At 46.4% G+C, this 24,766-nt stretch overlaps 1 protein-coding gene and 2 non-coding genes across 4 annotated transcripts; all 3 read right to left on the reverse strand.

The window, feature by feature from the left end:
• Window positions 1-3: 3 nt before the first annotated feature.
• DKC1 (dyskerin pseudouridine synthase 1) lies at window positions 4-11,137 on the reverse strand. 2 transcript variants are annotated; one of them, XM_044911525.1, is made up of 15 exons: window positions 11,075-11,137; window positions 10,273-10,340; window positions 9,540-9,626; window positions 8,126-8,217; window positions 7,622-7,806; window positions 6,931-6,995; window positions 6,429-6,555; window positions 6,065-6,195; window positions 5,505-5,648; window positions 4,433-4,553; window positions 3,153-3,271; window positions 2,384-2,472; window positions 1,764-1,872; window positions 1,138-1,257; window positions 4-875 (listed from the first exon to the last, which is right to left on the reverse strand). In XM_044911525.1, exons 1-15 carry the CDS (start codon window positions 11,088-11,090, stop codon window positions 810-812), a joined length of 1,539 nt encoding a protein of 512 aa, XP_044767460.1. In that variant the 5' UTR covers window positions 11,091-11,137; the 3' UTR covers window positions 4-809. The 2 variants fall into 2 exon arrangements, with proteins under 2 accessions (XP_044767460.1, XP_021538492.1); XM_021682817.2 differs by having other exon boundaries at window positions 2,369-2,472.
• LOC123323538 lies at window positions 1,946-2,074 on the reverse strand. Its single transcript, XR_006539471.1, has one exon. It is a non-coding gene; the product is annotated as a small nucleolar RNA SNORA56 (small nucleolar RNA).
• LOC123323536 lies at window positions 5,830-5,966 on the reverse strand. The gene has a single exon (XR_006539469.1). It is a non-coding gene; the product is annotated as a small nucleolar RNA SNORA36 family (small nucleolar RNA).
• Window positions 11,138-24,766: the final 13,629 nt, after the last annotated feature.

The following is a 24,766-nucleotide window of genomic DNA, read 5'->3' on the forward strand; positions in this document are numbered from 1 at the left end:
CAAACAGGACATAAAGTTTCCTAGATTTTTAATTAAAATAGTTTCTATCTTTTGTTCTACTAGTTTGACATCCCCAACAATTAGAAAACCCAACAGAAATACTTAAAAACAAATAAACTTTAATAAGTAAAAAGTACAACCTTCTCCCAGCAGTGAGTGCATCCTTTGAAAGTAAAGGAAAATTAAGAGAGAATATGGAACAGTATTTTAGCTTCTGTCACAAACACAAGTAGGCAGATGGATTCAGGTGCATTAGGCTGTACACACAGGCTATGAAGGAGTACAGAAAGGACCGCTAAGCCAGAGATGGAGTGGATGTAGCTGAGAGACCACTGTCCTCACAGGACATGGGAGAAAAGATTTATCCCCCCAGTGAACAATGTGGTTCAGTTCTCTTCTTTTACTTGATCTACACCATTTCACTGAGCAATGTTTAGAAACGTTTAAAATGGGTTGAGGGGTGGTGCAAACCAGGAGAGAGCTATGCTGATAAAACAGCCATCGGGCACCAGCCACAGATGGCTCCTGGGCTGTGCTGGGTCTGAAGGAGAGAATTCCCAACTCTCCCAAGCAGACAAGTGGGTGCCATCAAACCTGCCTCCTTCACCCATATCCTTAAAACAGGACAGGATGGGATGACCACACCAAGGAACGTCACTGAGTTCTCACGTAGCAGCTAAAATGTGCCGGAACTCTCCACCCTTTCTGGGACCTATGTTCCATTCCCTCAAGAACAAAAGGAATTCTGTTTTCTCAATAAGGCTTTAATTTCTCCTCCCACCTGGACACAGTGCTCAAAGTGGTGTCCACTACTCAGAAACCACTTCCACTTTTATTTTCTTCTTCTTCTTCTTCTTCTTGGTACTGTCACTGTCCTGGGAGAAAGAGAAAGCCTCACTGCATCTGTTAACAACCAAATGAGGGAAGTTCCAAGAGCCCAATAAGCCTTTTCAGGATCTGGGAGGATATTCTGGATTAAATAAATTTTGCACAGAACACAAGCCCTGAGCTTTTTAGTGATGCCCCAGCGGTCTACTTTTACGGACAGGACCATTCAGATTTCCCCCTCACCATCAGCAGCATTCCAACTATGAGCAGTTACTAGGAAACGCTGCTGCTCCCCCTTCAAGTACATACCCCATCTCCTGGATCGCCCCCGCTCTCTAGCGCAGCTTTGGCCTTTTTATCCTTCTTCTTCTTCTTTTCCTTCTTGACCAGCTGTGGAGAGGTCTCGTCACTTTCACTCTCTCGCTTCCGCTAAGGTGGAGACAAGCGATCAAATGTTAGACCTTGGGCAAAAATGGATGAGAAACGTTCAGTAAGAAGGTGGGGAGTCACCAGAAAAGTTCCTGACTAAATCCAAGAGTAAGTTTTCCAATTACAAACCCCAACAGAACCTTAATTTACAGAGAATTCAAACACGGTCTCATCCCCATGCGCACAGCCGGAGCACCAAAGCTCGGGGGCTGTGACAAGTTGGACTGCAGGTCTTCAAAGGCGGCGGGCAACCCAGGAGTTGTGACAGATCCCCCCAACCCTGACAAGCTGAGGTGCTACCACATACTTTCCTGGAACTTTCCAAACGCAGAGCTAAGGCGATCTAGAGGTTGTCAGCAGACACAACAGGGAATGTGAATTGGAGCCCACACCGTCCAAACGAGTACCCCAAGGTATGGCACATTATCTAGGCTTCTTGGGGGCGTGATGCCAAATGCAACCATCTCCCAAAGCACACTCCCAACTGCTCACAGCATGTCACTCACCTTTGGGGCTTTGACCACTTCGGCAACTACTTTTGGGGCTTTTACGACTTCGGCAACTTCCTGTGGGTCTTTTACTGCTTTGGCCCCCACCTCTCTTTTAGCAGAGTCACTGAAAGACAGACAGCAATAGGTGAGAGGCACTGAACGGCTTTCCAGGGAGGTACTGCTGCCTCCTCAACCAGTGATATCTGGCAAGTCTAAAGCCACCATCAAAATACTGACGACAGACTGAAGAACTCACCACTTACTGTTGCAGACTGACTCCCTCTAGAGTCCCACGAGCCAGACTAGAAAGGGATAACTGTCTGCTGAGCAGGCCTGAGCAGTCAAGGGGCAAGTCCCTACAGCCCCCAAGGTCTCGTGAGCACCACGCAGGTTCCTAGAGTCCCCCATGTTAGCAGCTCTCCCCGGAACTAAATCTGCCCCGCTCCCCATACCCAGGTTCCATGACCTCCTGCCTTGGCTCATGTAGGCAGCCGCCATGCTGCATCTACCCCTCTGAGCTCTTTAGCCTCCCGTCCTCACCTGTAGTGGATGCACTCTGCATCCAGGCGGCCAGCGTGCCGCCTCTGCCCGCCTGGGGCTCTGAAACACCCTGCCCTCACCTGTAGTCCACATACTCCTGCATCCAGGTAGCAGGCGTGCTGTCTGTGGGCTTGCCGTGCTTATCCAGAAGACCCTGCTTGATCATCAGCCTCTTCTGACTTGCCTGGTGGATCGTCAGGATTTCAGCATTAGAACAGTGTGACACATGAAGCAGGTATTATGGTGGCTCAAGTAAGGCTCCTCCCTTGTGTGTTCTCAGCTGGGCCTCACACTTCTCTGCAAAGCACTCAGAACTCACGCTCTCCACCAGGAGCAAACATGGGACTTGTCAAAAGTCATCAAACCTTCTTTATCAGTGAGAACCTCCAAAATGTCATTTTGTGGCACCCCCACCCACCCCGTTCTTCCACCACAGGGCCTTTGCAGCACATGCGATTCCAGCTTCCCCAGACTCTCCCTTCCTTTCTTCACTTCATCAATACATAACACTGTGTCCTTTGTGCTAGCCTGGCTCCAGCGAAGATCCCTCACCCAGACCCCCCAGCCAAGTCAAACCCCTCATTTTGGACTCCCGAGATGCCAGGCACCTCTCTGTACTCTTTGATATCCCTTCAACTTGGCTTTCGTTGTGCAGTATGAGTGACGCCCATCTGCTTCTCCCCATTAGACTAAAATCTCTAAGCCCTGAGATGGTCCCATTTCTACTCACCATCACTCCCCAGAGCCCAGGTACACGGCAAGGTTGTGGTGGTAGGGACATAGCTGAAAGCCACCCAAGGAGTATTCAACAACACAAAAATGAAGAGTTAACTCACAGCAGAGCACACACCTGGTCCCACTTACCTTTGGACCTAAACCCCACTTCCGAGGGTAAGTGTCTCTCTCCATGATTACTCTCTTGATCTTGGCTACAATACCATGGTCACAGGTAGATATCACTGCCGTGGTCATTAATGCAATAGCTGCAGGTGTTAGAGATTAAAGAATGACTTGGAAGAGAGAAACTTCGTTATTATGAGCCCTAATTCCACTGTTTTATATAAATTTTAAAACCCCATTTTAGGGGCACCTGGGTGGCTCAGTCGGTTAAGCATCCAACTCTTGATTTCGGCTCAAGTCATGATCTTAGGGTCATGAGATCGAGCCCTGCGTCGAGCTCCGTGTTCAGCGTGGCATCTGCTTGAGATTCTCTCCCCCTCTGCCCCTCCCCCACTTGTGCGTGTGTTCGCACGCTCTCTCTCAAGATCTTAAAAAAAAACAAACAAACAAACATTTAAGGGGCACCTGGGTGGCTCAGTCGGTTAAGTGTCTGCCTTCGGCTCAGGTCATGATCCCGGAGTCCTGGGATCGAGCCCCGCATCGGGCTCCCTGCTCAGCGGTAAGTCTGCTTCTCCCTCTGCCCCTCACCCCGCTTGTGCTCTCTCTCTCTCTTTCAAATAAATAAATAAAATCTTTACAAAGAAAAAAAAACATTTAAAACTCGAAGCTCTACTGCCTTGAGGTTTCCTTTGCTGAGGATGTTCATATGGAGAAAATCCACTGCTATGGGAAAAAAGCTCTGAAACCATATTACGATTGTCAGTTAAAAAAATATTTACACTAACCACATAAAAATCAACGCTTCCTAGAGCCTCAGGAGACCTCTTAATAAGTAAATCAGAGCTATTCATTTAAGGTGCCTAATTGGCACCACCAGAAAGAAAGCATGTCACGTGAAGGTCATGAGAGTCCCTTCTCGGTTGCAAGCAGCAATCTATGGATAGCAGCCAGAAGGGAACACCTCTAGTAAGGCACCCTAAAGATACACTCACCAGGCTTGGGGCTCAGGCCACACACGGGGAACAGCTTGCACAGCCCCTTCAGGGCAATGGAACATTTGAAGTTTTAAGGACAATCCAACAGTAGCTAAAGGTTCACAAGTTAACTGCTACAGGCAAACAAGGAATGAGCTAAACTTTTCATCTCGATTACCACAGACATTTACTCCCTTCGTTAAGGATTTTCCCTCTCCCCACTGGAGCCGGGCTGCTGAGACACGACCTCTAATAGCAGCCAGTTGGGGCAAGGGGAAGCCTCATTTACCTCCTCCTCACCTATGCCCATCTAACACAGTCCCCTCTTACCCATGCAGATTGCTTCCCCTTTGGTGGTGATGACCACGATCTCCTGATTGACTTCGATGCCATCCTCATATCGGAGAACACCTGGAAGCATGATTTTTGCCCCATAGCAGATTGCATTCACCTGCAGAGACAGCACTACATGTGAGAGCCCTAGCCCCTGCCCTCCATCCCTCCCCTCACCAGCACAAAGGAGAACGGGGCTGGGGGGTGGGGGTGGGGGTGGGGAACAGGACCTGCGAAATGGAGCTAATGGCATTCCACCATGGGCTAGGCACCTTATACACACTGACTCAGAAATGTTAAAGGGGAATTTAAATACCTACTCCTCATTCCTCCACTGGACTTAAAGGTATTTTCATCTTAAACAAAAACCCAGCCTTACTTTTCCTTAATCACTCCTCTCTTTTTTATCACTGATGAGAGAAACCCTGACAGAATCAGGAGTGTTTTTGCTTTTTTTGGGAGATCGGGCCTCTAACAGGCTCTCAAAATGACCAGCAAGCAAGATTACTGAGGCCTGTTGAACCAATCACATGCAAGTTCAGGCCACCTCTCCCTGAGTTCAATGGCTTGTGCCACCTTGTCTTCACTTACCTGTATCTCTTGCTGACCACACTCCACCTCCCCCTTAAATTCACCCAGAGGGTACCAGTCTGACCCCAGCATGAGGAGGCTACATCACATTTATGTTGTTGCTTCACACAATTATGTTTTTTCAACTATTATAATGGCAGAGTTTAGGATACCTAACTTTTCTTTTTCTTATTATGAAGGATAACGTACAAAAAAATGCATCAAACACCCTCAACTCGGCTATCCTTTGTCCCGGACATAATTACATCATTAAGAGAACTACTCGTGGGGCACCTGGCTGGCTCAGTCGGTGGAGCGTGCAACTCTTGATTTCAGAGTTCTGAGTTTGAGACCCACGTTGGGTAATAATAAAGGAAAATAATAAGTTCACATCATGTTTCATCTCTTCACATAGAATGAGGATTTCAGAACACTGACTGTATCTCATCTTTGTGGAGTCACATTTTGTGCAAATGTGAACTTGTAACCCAGAACTTACTGCACTGTCTTTCATAACCAGCCTTTTATGAGAAGTCAACAGCTTTTCCAAAGGGTAAACAACTCGCCGCAGGTAACTGTCATCCTTGTGGTTGTCATACAGCCACTGGGCATCAAGCACGTCATGCATTGTCACCATGTGGTCCTGAAAAGCAGCCATGTATGAAAACTATATTCAGTGTCACTGTCTCTGAAATAGTCCCAGAGACCCCAAACTTCCAAAACCTGAATGAATTTAGTCCAAACTCACTAGTCTTCAGTCTCTTCAGAATCACCTCTCTTCTACACATCTGTAACTACTGATACACTGAAATCTAAGTAGGCATTTTTGTAGGCTGGGAGGTAGTAAATGAATAGAGTAATGCTTTCTATCCAATCATCTCCCACAGCCCAGGTTTCAATGTTCCAAAGTTTAATTAACAGAACAGGGAAGCTGCCCTGAACTGAACTCAACACTTTGGAAATTGCCTTTTCCAGGATGTGAAGCAGGTGAGGAATTCCACCAAGGGCGGGAAAGTGTTAAGCACCAGCTCTGAAACTCCTAGCCCCATAACGGTGTACCTTTTCACTCATGACTCCAGAACGAACCCTCCGAAGTTCCTGCATCTGACCGCCAACTCCCAATAACAAACCAAGGTGCACACACAGCGTCCGAATATAGGTGCCGGCCTCACAACTCACCCAGAAGATTCCTAAGACACACACACACACAAAAGTAGCACACTGTCTAAAGTAAACACATCACTGACTGAGAAACCCAGAGTTATTCTTTGAGCCAGCAAGACTAAATACAATAGAAACAGGCTCCGACTATACCATATACTAAGGGCACCTACTCTTAACAAGAAAATCTAATTCTTAAGAACGCGTTCCTATCCACATGTGGTCAATGTCAATTCAGTTCCTCACAGACCTAATGACCCACCTAATCTTCTTTCAGGATCATACTCGATCATCTTGCTCTCATATATGGTCCGCACTCTGAGTTGCCTCTTTACTGCAGCAATAAGTGGGGGTCGCTGGAATAAGGCACCTGTCAGAGTTTCTAGGGCCTGAGAATAAGCACAAACCAAAATGAAGACTCATTGTACAGACTCTCAAATAAGAGCAAACAGCCTATTGTGGCAGTTTCAGGACACAAATGAAAAAGTTTTTTTCAATCATTTAAGACCTAAAATGTCCTTTCCATTTTTGCTTCTTTATTAGTGACACAGGAATGATTCAGTGCTTATCAGCGAGCCCTTTCCCAGAAGGGACATGGCCAGAAGTGCCCCTATCAATCCGCAATACCTGTTCAGGCTGGCGTGAGCAGCCCACTGAAAAGGGCACAAGACAGGACAGCCAGGAAAGCCGGCCTGTCTCCAGATGTCTACGGGCTTAGACACCCACATCACCAAAAGGTGCCCTCCCTGTAATCACAAACTTACCCTAGAAAGTTGAGTCCCCCCTTCAATAGCATTGTGTAGCCGGACAATTCCCACATACTCTTTGCCTGAAAAATGACAAAAGAGTAGTCAGGTATGGCCACTGAGTTTTCTGTATTTTTATATGCTCATATTCCCATTTTGTGCAGCAAGAAAAGCATGCAGTTTGATGACTTCTTTCTGTAAAGTTTCCATGAAGACAGATTTCATGGTTTGGACATGGGAAAGGAGTGAAGATGCTTCCTCTCACTGGGGGTTCAACTTCCAATGTGCTGACAGGAACAGCTGGAATACGCAGTGTAGAGCCTGCTTAGAACAAAACCTCGCAAGGTCATGTAGGAGTTTCCCCTGATGAAAATGAGGGAAGGGCACTTTAGGCAGAAGCAGCAGCGAAGACTCCAAGAAGCCTGGAGCAATAAGCCTAGAGCGGGACCCAGACACAGCCCTGTCTCAGTCCTGGGAACAGATCTAGTCAACTTGATGTGCACATGTCCAGTACCTGGAACTCCAAGAAAGGCAGACACACTAGGATCTGGCAAGGGACAGAAGGTACACAACCAGAGTATCCCTGCTTAGGATTTTTTTTAACTAATGAAGAAACCATTACCAAGGGCCAAAAAGTAGAAGGAAGGGAAACATAGAAAGCCTTCCAATAACGAAGGAGCTGCCTCTTTTTATTCCCTCTTCCACATACCTGCACTCTGCTGGGATTTCACCAAGCGAGTGGCTCGTTCTATGCACACGATTAAACAGCCAGTCACCTTGGGATCCAGAGTACCACTGTGTCCTGTCTTTTCCACCCGAAGTATTCGTCGGATCCAGGCTACCACCTCATGGGAAGAGGGGTTGGAAGGCTTGTCAAGATTAATGAAACCTGTCCTAAAAAGGAAAAGAAATCACTGTGCTGTCATCTCTGGCCCTCTAATAAAAACTAAATCTGAAGAGTAAAAAAGTTCACCACAGGTACAGGTTATGTATTTCCAGCAATTCTAGGCATTTCTAAAATGCCACTACCTTCTTGAACAACTGATGTGAAAAAGTCACTTTTTTAAGTACACTCTATGACCAATGTGGGTTCAAATTCATGACCCCAAAATCAACGGTCCCATGCTCTACCGACTGAGCCAGCCAGGCGCCCCCTGAAAAGGTCATTTTGAAAAGAACAGAAGTCTGAACACCACATGCTCCCAACACTTACCTGATATAGTCCCCAATCTCCCTCTTCAGAGGATTTGAACCACAGGGAAGAGGTGTATAGTGTGTAGTCCTTACATTTAGCTTATCGAAATTCTGGAAAGCAATGATATAACACAGAATAAACTTAATAAACCATTAACATATGTAAAACAAGAGTCAGCACCATCAACCATGTTATGGTTAACCCGCAAGTTTATAAACTTGGATTCTGCTCCTATATTTTCATTATCTAGTGTGACAGACTGTTAAGCCTCCTTACACACTGGAAAAATTACCCATATGAACAGAATTAAGACAAATTTGATCACTCCTCTAGAAAGACTTCTTGGGGTACAAAGACTGGCAACGTTTCTCAAACACAACCAGCTTGTTCCTGCTCCAGATACTCCCATCTCTGCTTTTCCCAGGTCTGCTCCTTTTCATTCTCCTCCTTTCCAAGGCTTGACCACAGGTCTAAAAAAGCTCCCTTCAATTAAAGCTTATCTTTCATGTTGCCCAGTTTAGTTTCATCATGGTACTTATCACAAACAGCAATTTTAATTATCTCCCACCCCGAGATTTTAAATTCCAAGATAGTAGGGACCTTGGCCTACCCAGTTCACTAGCATATCCTCAGAGCCTACAATAGAAAAGCAGATGTATTAAACGGTAGACCTATCTGACCAAGCAGAAACTCAACTGTGTTGAATTATATAAGCAAATCTCATTTGTTTACTTCATATATATTGATTTATTATAACACTTTGTCAAGAGGCGCCTCAGTAACTTCCTCTACCCTACCCTTTCTCCTAATCTCATACCTGGCGCCTACTAAGGTGCTTGTGAAATTTGTAATTCAACTCATTACTGAGCCACTCTATTTAAAATCCAACACAACAGTCAGCAATTTCTAGAGGACCTACATGCTAGGCACTGTGGCTAAACACATTTCATGGATTACCTCCTACAGCCCTCAGCCTGCCTTCCTAAGAGAAGATACCATAAGCAAACAGCCTTGGAGGTTAAATAACTGGCTCAAAGTCATACACTGACTCAAATTGGTCTGGCTTCAAAGCACATATCCTCAAGCACTAAAGCAGTCCTACTCCAAGTGTGGCCCACAAACTAGTAAAAGTCTGTAAGGTGGAGTTAAATACAGAAACCAAGAACTAATTATTTATAAACTTTAATGGCAGTATGACATTGTTGTGACATTTTAACTGTATTCTACTACAGCACTGGGTGCACTGGAAATGAAAAATGAAACAAAATCTGGTCCTTCATGTCAGACACTTTGAAGAACACTGCTCTAAAATAGTATCATCTGGCATTTCCTAAGTCAAAGATACTAGTGCTAATCACTCTTAATGAACCGCTTAACACTTAAATTACGTAAAAGCCAGGCATTGATCTGATACATAATCCTAGCCACATACCTTGAGCAACAGGGGCCACTGAGATGTGTCCAACTGAGCCACCTTGGACTCAGGTTTGATAAGAAATTCTTCAGCATGTTGTATCTCCTTACACAGGACAGAAATACACTGTTAGACTTCCCACCTGATTTTGTACAATTCCATTACTACCACGTAGGTCTAAGCCTCTTAAATAGAAAACAAGGTAGTCCCTATGCCTCTTCACTGGGACTTCCAAGTGAAAAAGAAATGAACCAGGACCTCAGAAGGGTAAGTGAAGTGCCACCAAGATGGGGACAGCTAGGAGCGCCTGGGTGGCTCGCTCAGTTAAGCATTTGACTCTTGATTTCAGCTCAGGTCATGATCTCAGGGCCCTGAGATGGAGACCTGTGTCTGGCTATGCACACACACAACACACACTCTCTCTCTCTAAAGAAAGAAAATCTTCAAAAAAAAAAAAAAAAAAGAAAGAAAGAAAGATGGGGATAGGTACTTAAAGAGAAAGAGGGACAGTGGGTCTGTTGGTGGGATAAAAAAGAATTTCAGGGAGAGGAGCTGATGTGGTCAACACCATTCAGCAAACTATACTTGACAGGAGAGATTTAGGTGGCTGGGGTTGTGTGGTTTACTACACAACCACTACCCAATTCCAACCCATTCCCTAGAAACTTTTAAAAACAGTCTTTTTATGTAATGTGTTACCTAAGTAACCTTTCACTTTAGTTAAAGCAAACTATAAAACATTCGTACTCACTGCTACATCTTCTTCTGGTAAAGACTTCCGCTCCTTTTTCTTCTTATGTTTCTTCGGCAAAATAAATACTAAAACAGACAAGAGATTTGGGAGTTTTTCCCGAAAATAAGGGTAACAAAACTTAAAATAGAGAATGAAATCAGAGCAAGTAGAAAATGGACGTTTGGTCTAGAATTACCGGGGAAAACAAAGTGTGTAAGGCCAAACGCATGGGTTGCACGGCTCGGTAACCGACCACAGGCAGTCGCACATGTCGGCTTCCATTCCGGTTCACCACGTGGCCGTGGCGGGGCTTAAACCTGCCGCACAAGTGTTCGGCCCACGGGCCACAAAGTTCCGTAAGTGACCACTCAACTGCCCCCTACCCGGTTCTGTGGCCCACAGAACTTTCTTGCGACTTGGAGCTACGAACACGCCGGAGCCCCTCGGCCCTTATTCTTCCCCGTCTGTTCCTACCGCCCTTTCGCGTGGTGCAGGCACTGCCAGGTCTCCCGTAACGGCGGGGAAGCCGGCACGGCCGACGCCTTTCAACGGGGACCCGGGCCCTAAAGAGGCTGTGCCTCGGCGGGAGGCCCGGGCCTCGCGGAGCCACGTCACTGAGAGGACCCCTCCATCCCTTGCCCTCAACCGTAGACCCAAGGCCAAGAGGCAAGGCCAGCAGGAGGCCCGGCTGCGACGGGACCGGCCTGGCGGCAAACCGGCGGAGAACGCGGCCCCCGACGCCGTCACCCTCCCACCCCCAGCTCTTCGGGGCGGCGGAGCTGATAGTTAGCCCGGTCACCCACGAGGAAATGACCCTTACCTTCCGCGTCCGCCATGTTGCCCCGCACAGCGTGCGAGCCGCGTGGGCCACCACCGAGGGAGCGAGCACAGACTCCCGCCGCCCACAGGCCGCGCCACTAAAACCCGCCCACCTGTGCGACGCCGGGTGCGTGCTGCGCCGCGGGACTGAGGGGCGGGGCCAGGCTCGGGGAGGTGAGCCCGAGGCGCGCGCGGGCCGCCTGCGCAACTTCATTGGCTGGCTCGCCCCCCCGCCCCCTTCCGAGGTAGCGCGTCCGCGCGTGCGCTTTGGGACTCGCCCGGCCCTAGGCTGCCCGGGTTGGAGACGCATGCGCAGCCCGCCCCCGCGGCCCATAGCCTATGGGCGTGGCCCCGACCACAGTTCACTGACCTTTGCTGTGTTTGACGCGGGCTTGGGCGCCCGGGTATACCGCGAGCACTGTTAACGGCAGCTATCTGCTTCCTCTCGCCGACCCTTTAAGGTTGGTATTGGATCAGTCCTGATTGAAAAATGAAGACGTTGAGGCACAGAGAGGTTGAAAGTCCTTCGCTGCTTGCAATTCCCATCTAGCTAGAGTGGTGCTGGCCAATAGGAATACAGTGCGAGCCACTTGTGGACTTTTAAATTTTCCAGCAGCCACATGGGAAAAAAAAAAAAAACGTAAAAAGAAAAAGGTGAAATTGATTTTTTTTAAAGATTTTATTTATTTATTTGACAGAGAGAGACACAGCGAGAGAGGCAACACGAGCAGGGGGAGTGGGAGAGGGAGAAGCAGGCTTCCCGCCGAGCAGGGAGCCCGATGCGGGCCTCGATGCCAGGACCCTGGGATCATGACCTGAGCTGAAGGCAGACGCTTAACTGAGCCACCCGGGCGCCCCGTGAAATCGATTTTAATAACGAATTTTGTTTAACCCAGTGATCCGACATATTAGCATTTCAACATATAAGCGATACACTTCATGAATGGAATATTTTACATTTCTCTTTGTGTGTGTGGGTGAGATGAAAAAGAATTTCGGGGAGAATTTCCAGTGTGTGTTGTACACTTAGAGCGCACCTGCATTTGAACTCCAGGACGGGGGCTCCATGTCAAGTGCTCTATAGTTAAAAGTCGCTTAATGCAGGAAGTAGCGAATTGTGGTTCAAACTGTCTTCCCTTCCTTCTTTGGTGTCCTCTCACTCTTCTCTCTCTCAAGCGGCGATTCTTAATCTAACCTCTGTGGATTTAACTAAGCTCTCTTTATTTAATTCCTTATTGCAATTGTAAATGGAATCTTTTGCCATTATATTTTCTAATGAGTTGCTGCTTTTCTTTCATTTCTCCTCGGCCATACAAAGATTTTATTTCGCTGTGGCTTAAAAAACAGCTGATGATTGGCTTTTACTCACTTTTAATTCTATCTAGAATTTATTTAGGTGTAAGCCAAGGTAATAATAATAATGATGTAAATTGACTTTTTATAGATAACCAAAGTCCCCAGAATCAGCCAATCCATGAGTAGTTCACTACTTCCCCCCCTTATTTTATAATGCTTCATTGGTAAATATTTCACTGAATAACTTTGAGGTATTCACTGTTGGTTCTCCTATGGGCTTCATATTTCCCCAAAACTCTTCATCCAATCTGGTAGCAAAACCTCTCAGCTTTGCTTTCAAAAGAGGTCCAGATTCTGATGGTTTTTATCACCCTCACTGCTGTCACTGTACTCCATGCCATCATTATGGCTCTCCTCTATTTTTCCAATGGGCTCCTACAGATCTCCCTGCTTCTACTTTGTCCAATTATACTGTCTTAACATAGCAGCTGGCAAGTGCTTTTAAACTGTAAATCAGGCCATGTCCCTCCTCTGCTCAAAGCCCAATGACTTCCCATCTGTAGTGGGATGAAGCGCCCCCCCCCCCAAAAGGTATATTCTCACCCCTGGACCCTTATTTGGAAAAGAGTCTTTGTAGATATAATTAAGTTAAGGATGACCTTATTTGGAAAAAGAGTCTTTGTAGATATAATTAAGTTAAGGATCTCAAGATGAGATCATCCTGCCTTACTCAGGTGGACCCCAAATCCAATGACAGGTGTCCTTAGAAGAGAAGGTAGGGCGCCTGGGTGACTCAGTGGGTGAAGCATCTGCCTTCAGCTCAGGTCATGATCCCAGGGTCCTGGGATCGAGCCCCACATCGGGGTCCCTGCTCAGCAAGGGGCCTGCTTCTTCCTCTCCCTTTGCCGCTCCCCTCCACTCATGTTCTTGCTCACTCTGCTCTCTCTCTCAAATAAATAAATAAATAATATTTTTTAAAAAGAGAGAGGGAAGAGAAGGGAAAAGACACACAAGCAAAAGAAATGAAGATGTAGGCAGAGACTAAAGTGATTTCAGTCTTCCAGCCTCCAGACCGGGAGAGAGTACATTTCTATTGTTTGAAGCCACCCAGTTTGGGGTAATTTGTTATGGCAGCCCTAGGAAACCAAAACACCATCTCACTAAGAGTAAAAGCCAAAGTATCTGGGGCGCCTGGGTGGCTCAGTGGGTTAAGCGTCTGCCTTCGGCCCAGGTCATGATCCCAGGGAGCTGGGATCGAGTCCCGCGTTGGGCTCCCTGCTCAGTAGGGAGTCTGCTTCTCCCTCTCCCTCTGCCGCTCCCCCTGCTTGTGCTCTCTCACACGCGTGCTCTCTCTCTGTGCCAAATAAATAAATAAATAAAATATTTTAAAAGAAGCCAAAGTGTCTATGATGGCTGCTCCCCATTCTCTTTCTGAGTCCACTCCTTCCACCGTTACTCACCCCACTCCAGGCACACCCCCTTCTCGGGTCTTTTGCACCCGCTCTTCCCTCTGCCTTAAATGAATCTTGTTTATTGTCTCTCTTCACTAGAATGTTAGCCTTACGGAGCCAGGAAATGTTTGTCTGTTTTGTTCACTGCTATATATCCAACTCCTAGAAGATGTTCAGTAAGTATTTTTGTTTAATGGATGTGTCTTGAACCCAGAAACCCCCTGGACCTTCCCTTACCAGCAGAAGTAGGGGTTCCCCCCACCCCCATCTGGTGAGGCTGATCCTGTCTTTCTTGGAGATCTTGTGATAAAATCACCTGAGCAAGAGAATGCCAATCCTAAGACTTGGGTAGGCGGAACTGTGGGAATGAACTTGTCATGTGCAACCTACTGGCTCAACCCTTAACTACATCCCCAGAGAAAGTTCAAAGGACATTCCTTTCATCAAAACATTGAGAAGTACTTTGGTGAAGGTTCTGGAAAACTAATCTAGGAAAGGAGATGAGAGGTGTTGCCATAGAAACAGGGAGCCTGGAGCAGCAGCGGCCAAGTGGGGGCATCATGATTGGCAGCAGGACTGGCAGCTGGAACCAGAATGGTTTATCCGCAAGAATCTTTGGTGGTGGCTAATTGGTCATGATGTCCTATTAATAATAAGCCACCTGGGGCGCCTGGGTGGCTCAGTCAGTTGAGCGTCTGCCTTTGGCTCAGGTCATGATCCCAGGGTCCTGGGATCGAGCCCCCCATCGGGCTCCCTGCTTCTCCCTCTCCCTCTGCCGTTCCCCCTGCTTGTGCGCACTCTCTCTCCCTCCCTCTGTCAAATAAATAAACAAAGTCTTTAAAAAAAAATAAGCCATCTATAATAGACCATGATCTATATAACCCCAACAACAAAAACTCTAGGTCTGGTGAATGGCAGTCTGCCTAGAATTGCCACAGTGGAAAACATGGCCCCTCATCTAATCCCCAGATCCAGTCGCCCACAGGCTCAGAGCCCTCAAGTGAAGACTAGGCCAGGTACATACAACACTAGTGTATGCTTCAAACCTTCATCCTTCTTTCCCTGGGGGACATAGATTGCCACTGTGGTCCACTGGTCAGAAATGAAGACTTAGTCTGTGTCCCTCTCACTGTGGGTCCTCCTGTGGCTTTTCCCCCAGTTCCTAACTGTATAATTGGAAAAATCCGCAGCTGGAAAAATTCCCACAGGGGAATTTTGACTCAAGGACTGAGGACAATTATGGGAAGAAAACTCAAAAGGAAGCCCCTGGAACTGTCCCTTCAATTCTCTGGCAGATTATTGTAATTAAGTCCCCAGGGACTGACTTGATCATCTCGCTGTCCCCCAAGACATCATGCTGGTCCATTACATTAATGGTACCCTGCCAACTGAACCTGAACAAATATTTCATCTCAGGGTGAGAGATAAGCCCCATGAAAATTTAGGGGCCCACCACCTCCATGAGGTTTCTGGGCATCCAGTGGGCTGAGGCATATTGAGATGGTTCCCCAAAGTGAAAACCAAGTTGCCATACCTCAAGTCCACTGCCACTAAGAAAGAAGCACAGTGCTTGTTGGGCCTCTTTTTGGAGGTGGCATCTCCCATTAGGATGCTACACAGAGCCTTTTCCAAGCCTTGATAAGAGAATCACAGTTCAGGCCTCTGGAATTTGGGATAAAAATAAAGCTAGGACTGGCCACATGGCTGGTTAGCTCAGTTGAGTAGAATGTGACCTAACAACACCAACGTTGTGGGTTTGATCCCCAGACAGGCCAAGAAAGGCATTAGTTCTCATGTTTAAAAAAGATTAATTGAAAAAAAAAAAAAATGAAGCTAGGACCTACACATGCACCAATTTACTGGGAGGCAAAGCCCCTGACTTTCTTTCGTCCTAGGTTGAAACTGAATAACTGTGTGATCTTAAGACCTGAGCTGCACATCATGAACTGAGAGCATTGTTTGGCCAAGCAAGCCACAAAGTCAGGCGTGAGCGGCAGCACTCTGCTGTCAAGTATAATAATGGTGCAGCTACTGGGGAAAACAGTCTGGTGGTTCCTCAAAAGGTTAAACACGGAGTGGCCATATGACTCAGCAATTCCATTCCTGTGTGTATATACCCAAGAGACTTGAAAACAGATGTTTAAACAGATGCTTGTGCATGTATATTCATAGCAGCATTATTGACAGTAGCCTAAAGGTTGAAACAACCCAAATGTCCATGTACAGATGACTGGATAGACAAAATGTCTATCCATACAATGGAGTATTATCCAGTCATAAAAAGGAGTGAAGTGCTAATACGTACTACAACATGGATGAACCTTGAAAACATCATGCTAGGGGCGCTTGGCTGGCTCAGCCAATAGAGCATGTGACTCTTGATCTCAGGGTTGTGAGTTTGAGCTCTACGTTGGGGCTGAAAATTACTTAAAAATAAAATCTTTTAAAAAAAAAAGAAAGAAGAAAACACCATGCTGGGGCGCCTGGGTGGCTCAGTCGTTAAGCGTCTGCCTTCGGCTCAGGTCATGATCCCAGGGTCCTGGGATCGAGCCCCGCATCGGGCTCCCTGCTCTGCAGGAAGCCTGCTTCTCCCTCTCCCACTCCCCCTGCTTGTGTTCCTGCTCTCGCTATGTCTCTCTCTGTCAAATAAATAAATAAAATCTTTAAAAAAAAAAAGAAAAAAAAAAAAGAAAACACCATGCTAAAGGAAGTAAGCATAGAGGGACAAATATTATATGACCCCACTCAGGTGAAATAGCCAGAATAGGCATCCTCACACAGGTAACAGGCATGTAAGGGAGGAGACTTCCAGAAGATTATAGCCTCTAGCCATCTGGTCACCCCCAGCCACTGAGTCATCTCAGCTGAGGCCCCAGACATTATGGAGCAGAGAGAAGACATTCTACTTTGTCCTGTCTGACTTCCTCAGCATAATGTGTCAGCTGAATAACAAGCCATCCCAAAAGTCCGTGTCCTTAAACATGTTATAATGCCGACAGATTACAAGTATGGTGAGAATTCAGCTGGAAGGCCCGGTGCAACTGGAACTGGAACAGGAGTCTGCCCATGTGGCTTGGACTTCCTTATAGCATGGCAGCCTCAGAGTAGTCAGACTCTGGACTTAGTGGCTCAGGTCTCCAAAAGCAGGTGTTGGAGTAGATAAGGCATAAAACTGTCAGAATAACCTTTTGAAACTTGGCCCTGGAAGTCCCATAAATCAGTTCTGCTGTGTTGTATGATTCAAGCAGTCACAAGATTATCCAGGTTCAAGGGGAGAAGGCATCAACCCCACCTTTCAATGAGAGGAGTGTCAAAGAATTTTGGAGCCCTGGCTTAAAACTGTCACATTCATGAAGACTTAACCAACTGCTGCGCAAAGCCAAATAGTGAATTAAATGGAGATATGATAGGAATTTCCTTCCCTGCATTTCTCAAGTCTTTGAACTAATTTCTGACATTGTCTCCTAAGTATATGTTATTTCTTTTGACTTACACTTTGATAGAAAGGCAAAGCCCCGGAGATTTCTACTTGGGCCTTTCTGCCATGATTGCCTCATTCCATGGATCAGGAATCAGTGTGGGCATTCTGCTGATTTTTAACAATTTTAGCCATTCTGGTAAGTATGTGGTGGAATCTCATTGTGATTTTGATATGCATTGCCCTAATGGCTAATGACATTGAATATCTTTCCAAGTGCTTGTTTGCCACCATCTGTATATCCTCCTCAATGAATTGTTTCTTCATATCTTTTATCTATTTTCTGATTGGATTATTAGTGATTTGGGGTTTTTTAATTACTGAGTTTTGAAAGTTCTTTATATATTCTTGATATGAGTCCTTTAGCAGATATGTGCTTTGCAAACATTTTCTCCCAGTCCGCTGCTTGTCTTTTTTTTTTTCCTGAAGATTTTATTTACTTGGGGGGTGGGGGGAACATGAGCAGAGGAAGAGGGAGAAGCAGACTCCTTGCTGAGCAGGGAACCCAACACGACCCTGGGATCATGAGCTGAGCCGAAGGCAGACACTTAACCGACTGAGCCACCCAGGTGCCCCTTTAGCTTGTCTTTTTATACTCTTAAAAAAAGTGTTAATTTTGATGAAGTCCCATTTATCAATTTTTTCTTTTATGGATTGTATCTAAGAATATTTTCTCCTATGTTGTCTTCTAAAACTTTTATAGTTTTACATTTTACATATAAATATATGATTCATTTTGAGTTAATTTTTGTATAAGGTGTGAGGTTTTGGTTAAAGTTCTTTTTTTTTTTTGCCTATGGATGTCCAATTTCTCCAGCACTGTTTGTTGAAAAGACTATCCTTCCTCCATTGAATTGCTTTTGTGCCTTCGTCAAAAACCAGCTGGGCAGATTTATGTGGGTCTGTTTCTGGGCTCACTATTTCATTCCCTTTGTGTCTATGTGTTTATTCCCCTACCAATAGCATGCAGTCTTGATTACTGGAGCTACTATATGATAAGCCTCAAAATCATGTAAAGAGATTTGTGTGTTGATCTTGTATACTGCAACCTTGTAAAACTCACTTATTAATTATGGGAGTTTTTCTCTGTGGATATCTTGGGATTTCCTACGAAGACAATTATATCATCTGCAAATTGAGACAGTTTTATTCCTTCCTTCTCAATCTGTGTGCCTTTTGTTTCTACAAGTTTCAACACTATGTTGAATAAGAACAGTGAGAGCAGATATTCTTGCCTTATTCCCAATCTTAAGGGAACATCTGTGCACGTTCTTCAAGTTGCAGAAGCTCCCCTGCCATTCCCAGTTTTATGAGAGTGTTTGTCACAGATTGGTGTTGGGTTTTGTCAAATGCTTGTTCTGCATCAATCAATATAAGCATGTGACTTTTCTTCTTTCGCTTGTTTTTTTTTTTTTAAAGATTTTATTTATTTATTTGACAGAGAGAGACACAGTGAGAGAGGGAACACAAGCAGGGGGAGTGGCAGGCAGAGGGAGAAGCAGGCTTCCTGCCAAGCAGGGAGCCCGATGCGGGGCTCCATCCCAGGTCCCTGGGATCATGACCTGAGCCAAAGGCAGACGTTTAACCGACTGAGCCACCCAGACGCCCCTCTTCTTTTGCTTGTTAACATGGTGGATTGCAGGGGCGCCTGGCTGGCTCACTCGTTGAGCGTCTGCCTCCGGCTCAGGTCATGATCCCGGGGTCCTGGGATCGAGCCCTGCATCGGGCTTTCTGCTCCGCGGGGAGCCTGCTTCTCCCTCTCCTTCTGCCCCTGCTTGTGTTCCCTCTCTCGCTGTGTCTCTCTCTCTGTGTCAAATAAATAAATAAATAAATAAGTCTTTAAAAAAAAAAACAAACATGGTGGATTGCATTGATTTCTTTTCTGTTTTTGTAAGTAACCACTACCTCCAATGTGGGGCTCAAACTCACAACCCTGAGATCAAGAGTCACACGCTCCACCGATGGAGCCAGCCAGGGGCCCTTGATTGACTTTCATATATTGAATGAGCCTTGCATCTCTGGAATAAACCCCACCTAGTCATGGTGTATAATCCTTTTAATGTAGTTGTGAATTCTACTTGCTAGTATTTTGCTGAGGATTTGTACGTCTAGATTCACGAGGCATATTTGTCAGTAGTTTTCTTTTCTTTTTTTGTTTTACTGTCTTTTTCCAGTTTCGGTATCAGAGTAACACTGTCCTCATAGAATGAGTTCAGAAGTGTTTGATTTGGACTTGTAACGATAATTTCATACTATTTTAAATATAACAATAATGGATATGATGTCAGGATTTTTTTTGTAAGACATGAAAAAGACTATCATTGGTAATATTAAAGTCAAATTTCAAATTTAGGTGGAAATTGGGTTGCTTTCACTTTCAGAGAAGCACTTTACAGAGGTCCATAGAGGAAAAAAGAAAGTTTCTGTATCTGAAATTGTACCATGGCACTCCAGGCCTTTAGTTCACGTGCTTCATAGATGATTTGAACATGCATGTGCAGTCATCCCCCCTCGTGGCTGTCCCTGATCCAGAAATCAGAGAGGCATTTTCTTTTTTTTTTTTTTAAGATTTTATTTCTTTATTTGAGAGAGAGAGAGATAGCGAGAGCCGGAACACAAGCAGGGGGAGTGGGAGAGGGAGAAGCAGGCTCCCCGCAGAGCAGGCAGCACGATGCGGGGCTCGATCCCAGGACCCTGGGACCATGACCTGAGCCGAAGGCAGAAGCTTAATGGCTGAGCCACCCAGACGCCCCGAGAGAGGCATTTTCTTTTCAAATTTTCTTCTTCTTCTTCTTTTTTTTTTTTTTAAGATTTTGTTTATTTATTTGTCAGAAAGAGAACACACAAGCAGGGGTAGCGGCAGGCAGAGGGAGAAACAGACTCCCTGCTGAGCAGGGAGCCCGATGTGGGACTCGATTCCAGGACCCTGGGATCGTGACCTGAGCCGAAGGCAGACACCCAACCGACTGCGCCACGCAGGCGTCCCTCAAATTTTCTCTTTTCACAGAGAATAAGATTCACAGCCATTTTGCCCATCATAACATAATTAAAATAGAAACTCTTTTTTAAAATATTTATTTATTTTAATTTTTATATTTGTCAGAGAGAGAGAGCAAGCGGTAGGCAGAGGGAGAAGCAGGCTCCCCGCTGAGCAGGGAGCCGGACAACGTGCGTGGGGCTGGATCCCAGGACTCTGGGATCATGACCTGAGCCAAAGGCAGACGCTTCACCCACTGAGCCACCCAGGCACCCCAGAAGAGAAACTCTTCTTTTTTAAGATTTTATTTATTTATTTGACAGAGAGAGAGACAGCGAGAGAGGGAACACAAGAAGGGGGAGTCGGGGAGGGAGAAGCAGACTCCCTCTGCTGAGCAGGAAGCCCGATGTGATGCGGGGCTCCATCCCAGGACCCTGGGATCACAACCTGAGCCTAAGGCAGACGCTTAACGACTGAGCCACCCAGGCGCCCCTAAAGTAAAAACTCTTAATAGTAGATATTTATGTTCGCAAATCCTTCTAGTTCTAAGATTTATAGTACTTAATGAAAGGCTAAGCTAAACCTATTTTAAAATAATAATAAATGGGGAAGCCGCGCTAAGGAATCCAGGTGCTGAAAACCACTTGTTATTCAAATGGATCTCCTCTCCCCAGGCTGGAGTGCAAAGAAGCTAGGAAGGGGCTTGATGAAACGAAAATAAAAGTTGCAATACAAACAGGTCATCTCTCCCTAGAAATTTAGGGGGAATAACCTTGTAGAAGCAATTTTGATTCGTCTGGAAGAGAGAACAGTGCCCCCTGAAAGATGCAAGAATGATTGTCCATATCACACCTTTATTTAATCGACATGGTTAGCCTGGAGATGAGTAGTGGGTAATTGTAAAATTAATCAGGTTGTGACTTGAAGCTGCTATTCCAGATGATGTTGCTTTTCTAGAGCTAATCAACACAGCCCCTGGTACCTGGTAAGTGCCTATTTGCCTGACAAATGCTCTTTTCTCTGTTGCAATCAGCAGAGACTGTCGGAAGCAGTTTGCCTTCATCTGGCGGGAACAGAAGTACAGCTTTAGTGCCTTGCCTCAGGGCTATGTCTCTCCTCGGGCTCCCTGCCCTAATCCAGGGTGAGTGGAACTCCATTTTTGCAACGATCATGGTGAACATCAGGCTGGTCCATTATATTGAAGACATTATGCTTACTGGACCTGGTGGATCAAGAGATAGTAGTTACTTTATTAATAAACATGTATGCCAGAGGACGGGAGATAAAGCCCATGAAAACTCAAAAGCCTGGCCCTCGGTAACATTTTGAGATGGGCTGGACCATGTTGGGTATTCAACAGGTTGCTGCACCTCATGCTACCGACCACCCAAAAAGAGACACAGCATTTGCTGCGGTTCTTTGGATTCTGTAGGCAACATACACTACATTTCATTGTTCCACGCCTGGGGTGCCTGGCCAGCTCAGTCGGTAGAGCCAGACTCTTGATCTCAGGGTCGTGAATGCGAGTCCCATGTTGGGGGTAGCATTTACTTAAAAAAACAAAAGTTGCAAAACTGTTCTACACCAATGCATTGAACAAGTAATCTGTGAGGCTGCGTGTGTTCAGCAGCACAGAGGGCAAGGAAAGACTCCGTAGCAGGTCCGGGCCACTTGACCTTTATGATGACGTAGATCCATTATAACTAGAGCCTTTGACACGCTGGCAGGCTACGTGGAGCCTCTGGCCAGTCCTAACAGGAGAAACATTCAGTGGACCACCGGTGTCTTGAAGCAAACAATACATTCTACCACAAAAGAAGTATTTTCCTTTGGATCAGCAGCTGCGGTAAAGTCTGAATGCCTTGCCATGGAGCACCAAGGAACCATGTAACCTTAGCTGTCCCTGATAAATTGGGTGCTAACTGATCATCCAGGGCAAGTGGAGTATTTGAGACCAGACTCAAGCAGGTCTGGAAGGTATAAGAAAGTTGCTCAAGCAAGTGGCTCCCATCTCTGGGGGCCCTACTACTGTATGGCAACCTTTTCCTTGACTTGTAACCTCGTAGGGAGTTGTCCATGACTAGGTATATTGGTCAGAGTCTCAGAGGGAAGCGAATGGTAGACACAGTGGGTTGAACTGAGGAGAGCATGAGGGTTTGTTTTTTGTACAGAGGTGGGAGCAAGGTTAAGGGAATCTGCAACTAAGTGGTGAGAATCCCAGGGCCTGGCATCAGTTGATATGGTCACGGCCACGGCCACTGCTATGTACTCCACCTGCCCACAGGAGTGACAGCCCCCAGTAAGGAAGCATTCCCTGGGGTGACCAGCCGGCTACCTGGTGGCAGAATGAGACTGCGGTTGGGGGAAAATATGCTGAAAGGTGGAGGTTCTGTCTTAGAGGATGAGGGAAATACTTTGAACTGGTGCTCTATGGTGTAGTTTCTCCATAGCCAGAATCCCTGGTTTCAGGAATCAGGAGGTGAAAGTGGGAGCAACTTCTCTACTATCACACCTAATCTACTGCCTAGGTGTTTCTTTCCATCCCCACAGCTTTGAGCTCGGCTGGTTCCCAAGGAAAGAGTGCTTCTACCAAGGCCACGACATTGGTTGTATTGAATTGCAAGTTGAGGTTGCCATCTGGCCATTTAGGGTTGTTTATGCCACTGAATCAACAGGCAAACCATGGGTCTACTGAACTGGCTTGATGGTTGATACTGTTGGTTATCAAGTGGAAAAGTGTTGCTGTTAAACAACGGGATTGGGAAGGACTCTATCTGCAATGCAAGTGATCCCCTGGACACCTCCGACTATAGCCACGCTAGGCAGGACCACTGAGGATTAAGACTCAGCGGTGGGGAGGTGGGGGTGGGGAGAATAAAGGTTTGGGTCACTCACAAGATAAAGAATTCTGACCACCTGAGTTCTTGGCTGGAGAACAAAGGGAGGACAGAGAGGGTAGTAGAAGAAAGAAGATTATAAACACCAATTATGGTCTGAAGACCAGTTACAGAAATAAGGATTGTAGTAACTGTGTGTGTGTGTGTGTGTGTGTACATACAAAATTTTTCAATCTTCTTTCTATATTTTATACATATCAAATAAAGGCTGATAGAGGTTAGCTTTATACTGTTTTTCTTTAGGTTGTAGGATATTGAGGTGGGGTGATGTCGGAACTAGAAGAGCAATGACTGTCCCCTAGAGATGGCTACAATGACCAACGAAAGTTTTGGTCTCCTGTTTTAAGGAGTGCTTTTCAGTTTGTAGGAGGGATAGCAGCATTGTTTGGGCGGGAGCAAGCTGTTGTGGCTTTAGTGAGTTTATTTTGTGCACAGGGTGTCTATAGTATTGACTAGCTAGGGGGTGGACTGTGGTGGATATGTGGTTTTCCTCCTATTTGGAAAGGTGGGAGAGCTAAAAAAATAAAAAGATATTTACCATTCTCCCTTGAACCTGGATTTCTAGATGCGAATTAGGTTCAGCTAATCCGGTACACTAGTGCGGGATTTGGAAAGCGGGAGGGAAGTCGGGGATTGCGGTGGTGGTGAAGGTCAAGTGGGCTCTGAGAGGTGGGAGTGCAGGCAGTAGCTGGAGTCCAGCTTTGTGAGAGTAATAGTGTCTGAGTGATGTGACCTTGGAGCCGAGAAGTCTCTTTGTAAGTCCTAGAAATGACGTTGCATTTATTTCTTCCAAGCGTCACTTTCAAGTGAGAGGTATCACACCACGGGAAAAGAGCACTATGGGTCAGGGTGGTGGCCAGGTGGTAGCAAACCTCAGGTAGATGAGCATCGTGGGTGCTGATCCTCACTGTGATTATCGGTGCTTTTGTGTTTACAAAGTATGTTGGCCCTGGCCCCTGGCCCGTGATCCCTATTTGTGTGGGTTTGGACAGGTGATGTTATTGTCCTGTTTCTCATTTTACTCAGAAGCAAAAATGAGGCAATGAGAAGGCCCATTGATTGTGCATATCCCATAAGATCATGCCCGCCAAGTGCTTAGCATAGTAACTGGCACTGCAGAAGGTCTCAATCAATGTTAGCTCATTGTTGTTATTGGTATTATTTAAAGTGCTCGGCGCACCCTGTGGCACGACCAGAGGCCTGGAGACTGCAAACAGCACCTCCAAGTTGTAACCTTTTGAATTGGGATGCTCCGGGTTCCGGAGGACATTTGAATAGCTCTGCAGCCGAGCTCCTCGCTGAAATACAATGATCTTTGGGGGAGGGGCGCACGCGAGCCATTCCTCGGCAAACAATCTAGGGCAGCGGGGAAGTCGGAGGGGAGTCCTGCTTCCGAACTTCCTCCCTCACCGGGTCCCTCGCAGGTGCGGGTCCTAGGCTTCGGCTCCCGTAACCCTGGGGCCCGGAGCCGCGGCGCGCTCGCTCGAAGGGGTTTCCCCGGCCCGGCCGCCCCCTCCCCGCGCCGTCTGGGCCGCGGGCGGTGGCGCCGTCCCCCCGCCCCAGGGGGCCGCGGCGGGCCGGGGGCGGGGGTCGC

This window comes from Neomonachus schauinslandi, chromosome X (genome assembly GCF_002201575.2).
Source record: "Neomonachus schauinslandi chromosome X, ASM220157v2, whole genome shotgun sequence".
NCBI classification, from domain to species: Eukaryota; Metazoa; Chordata; class Mammalia; order Carnivora; family Phocidae; genus Neomonachus; species Neomonachus schauinslandi.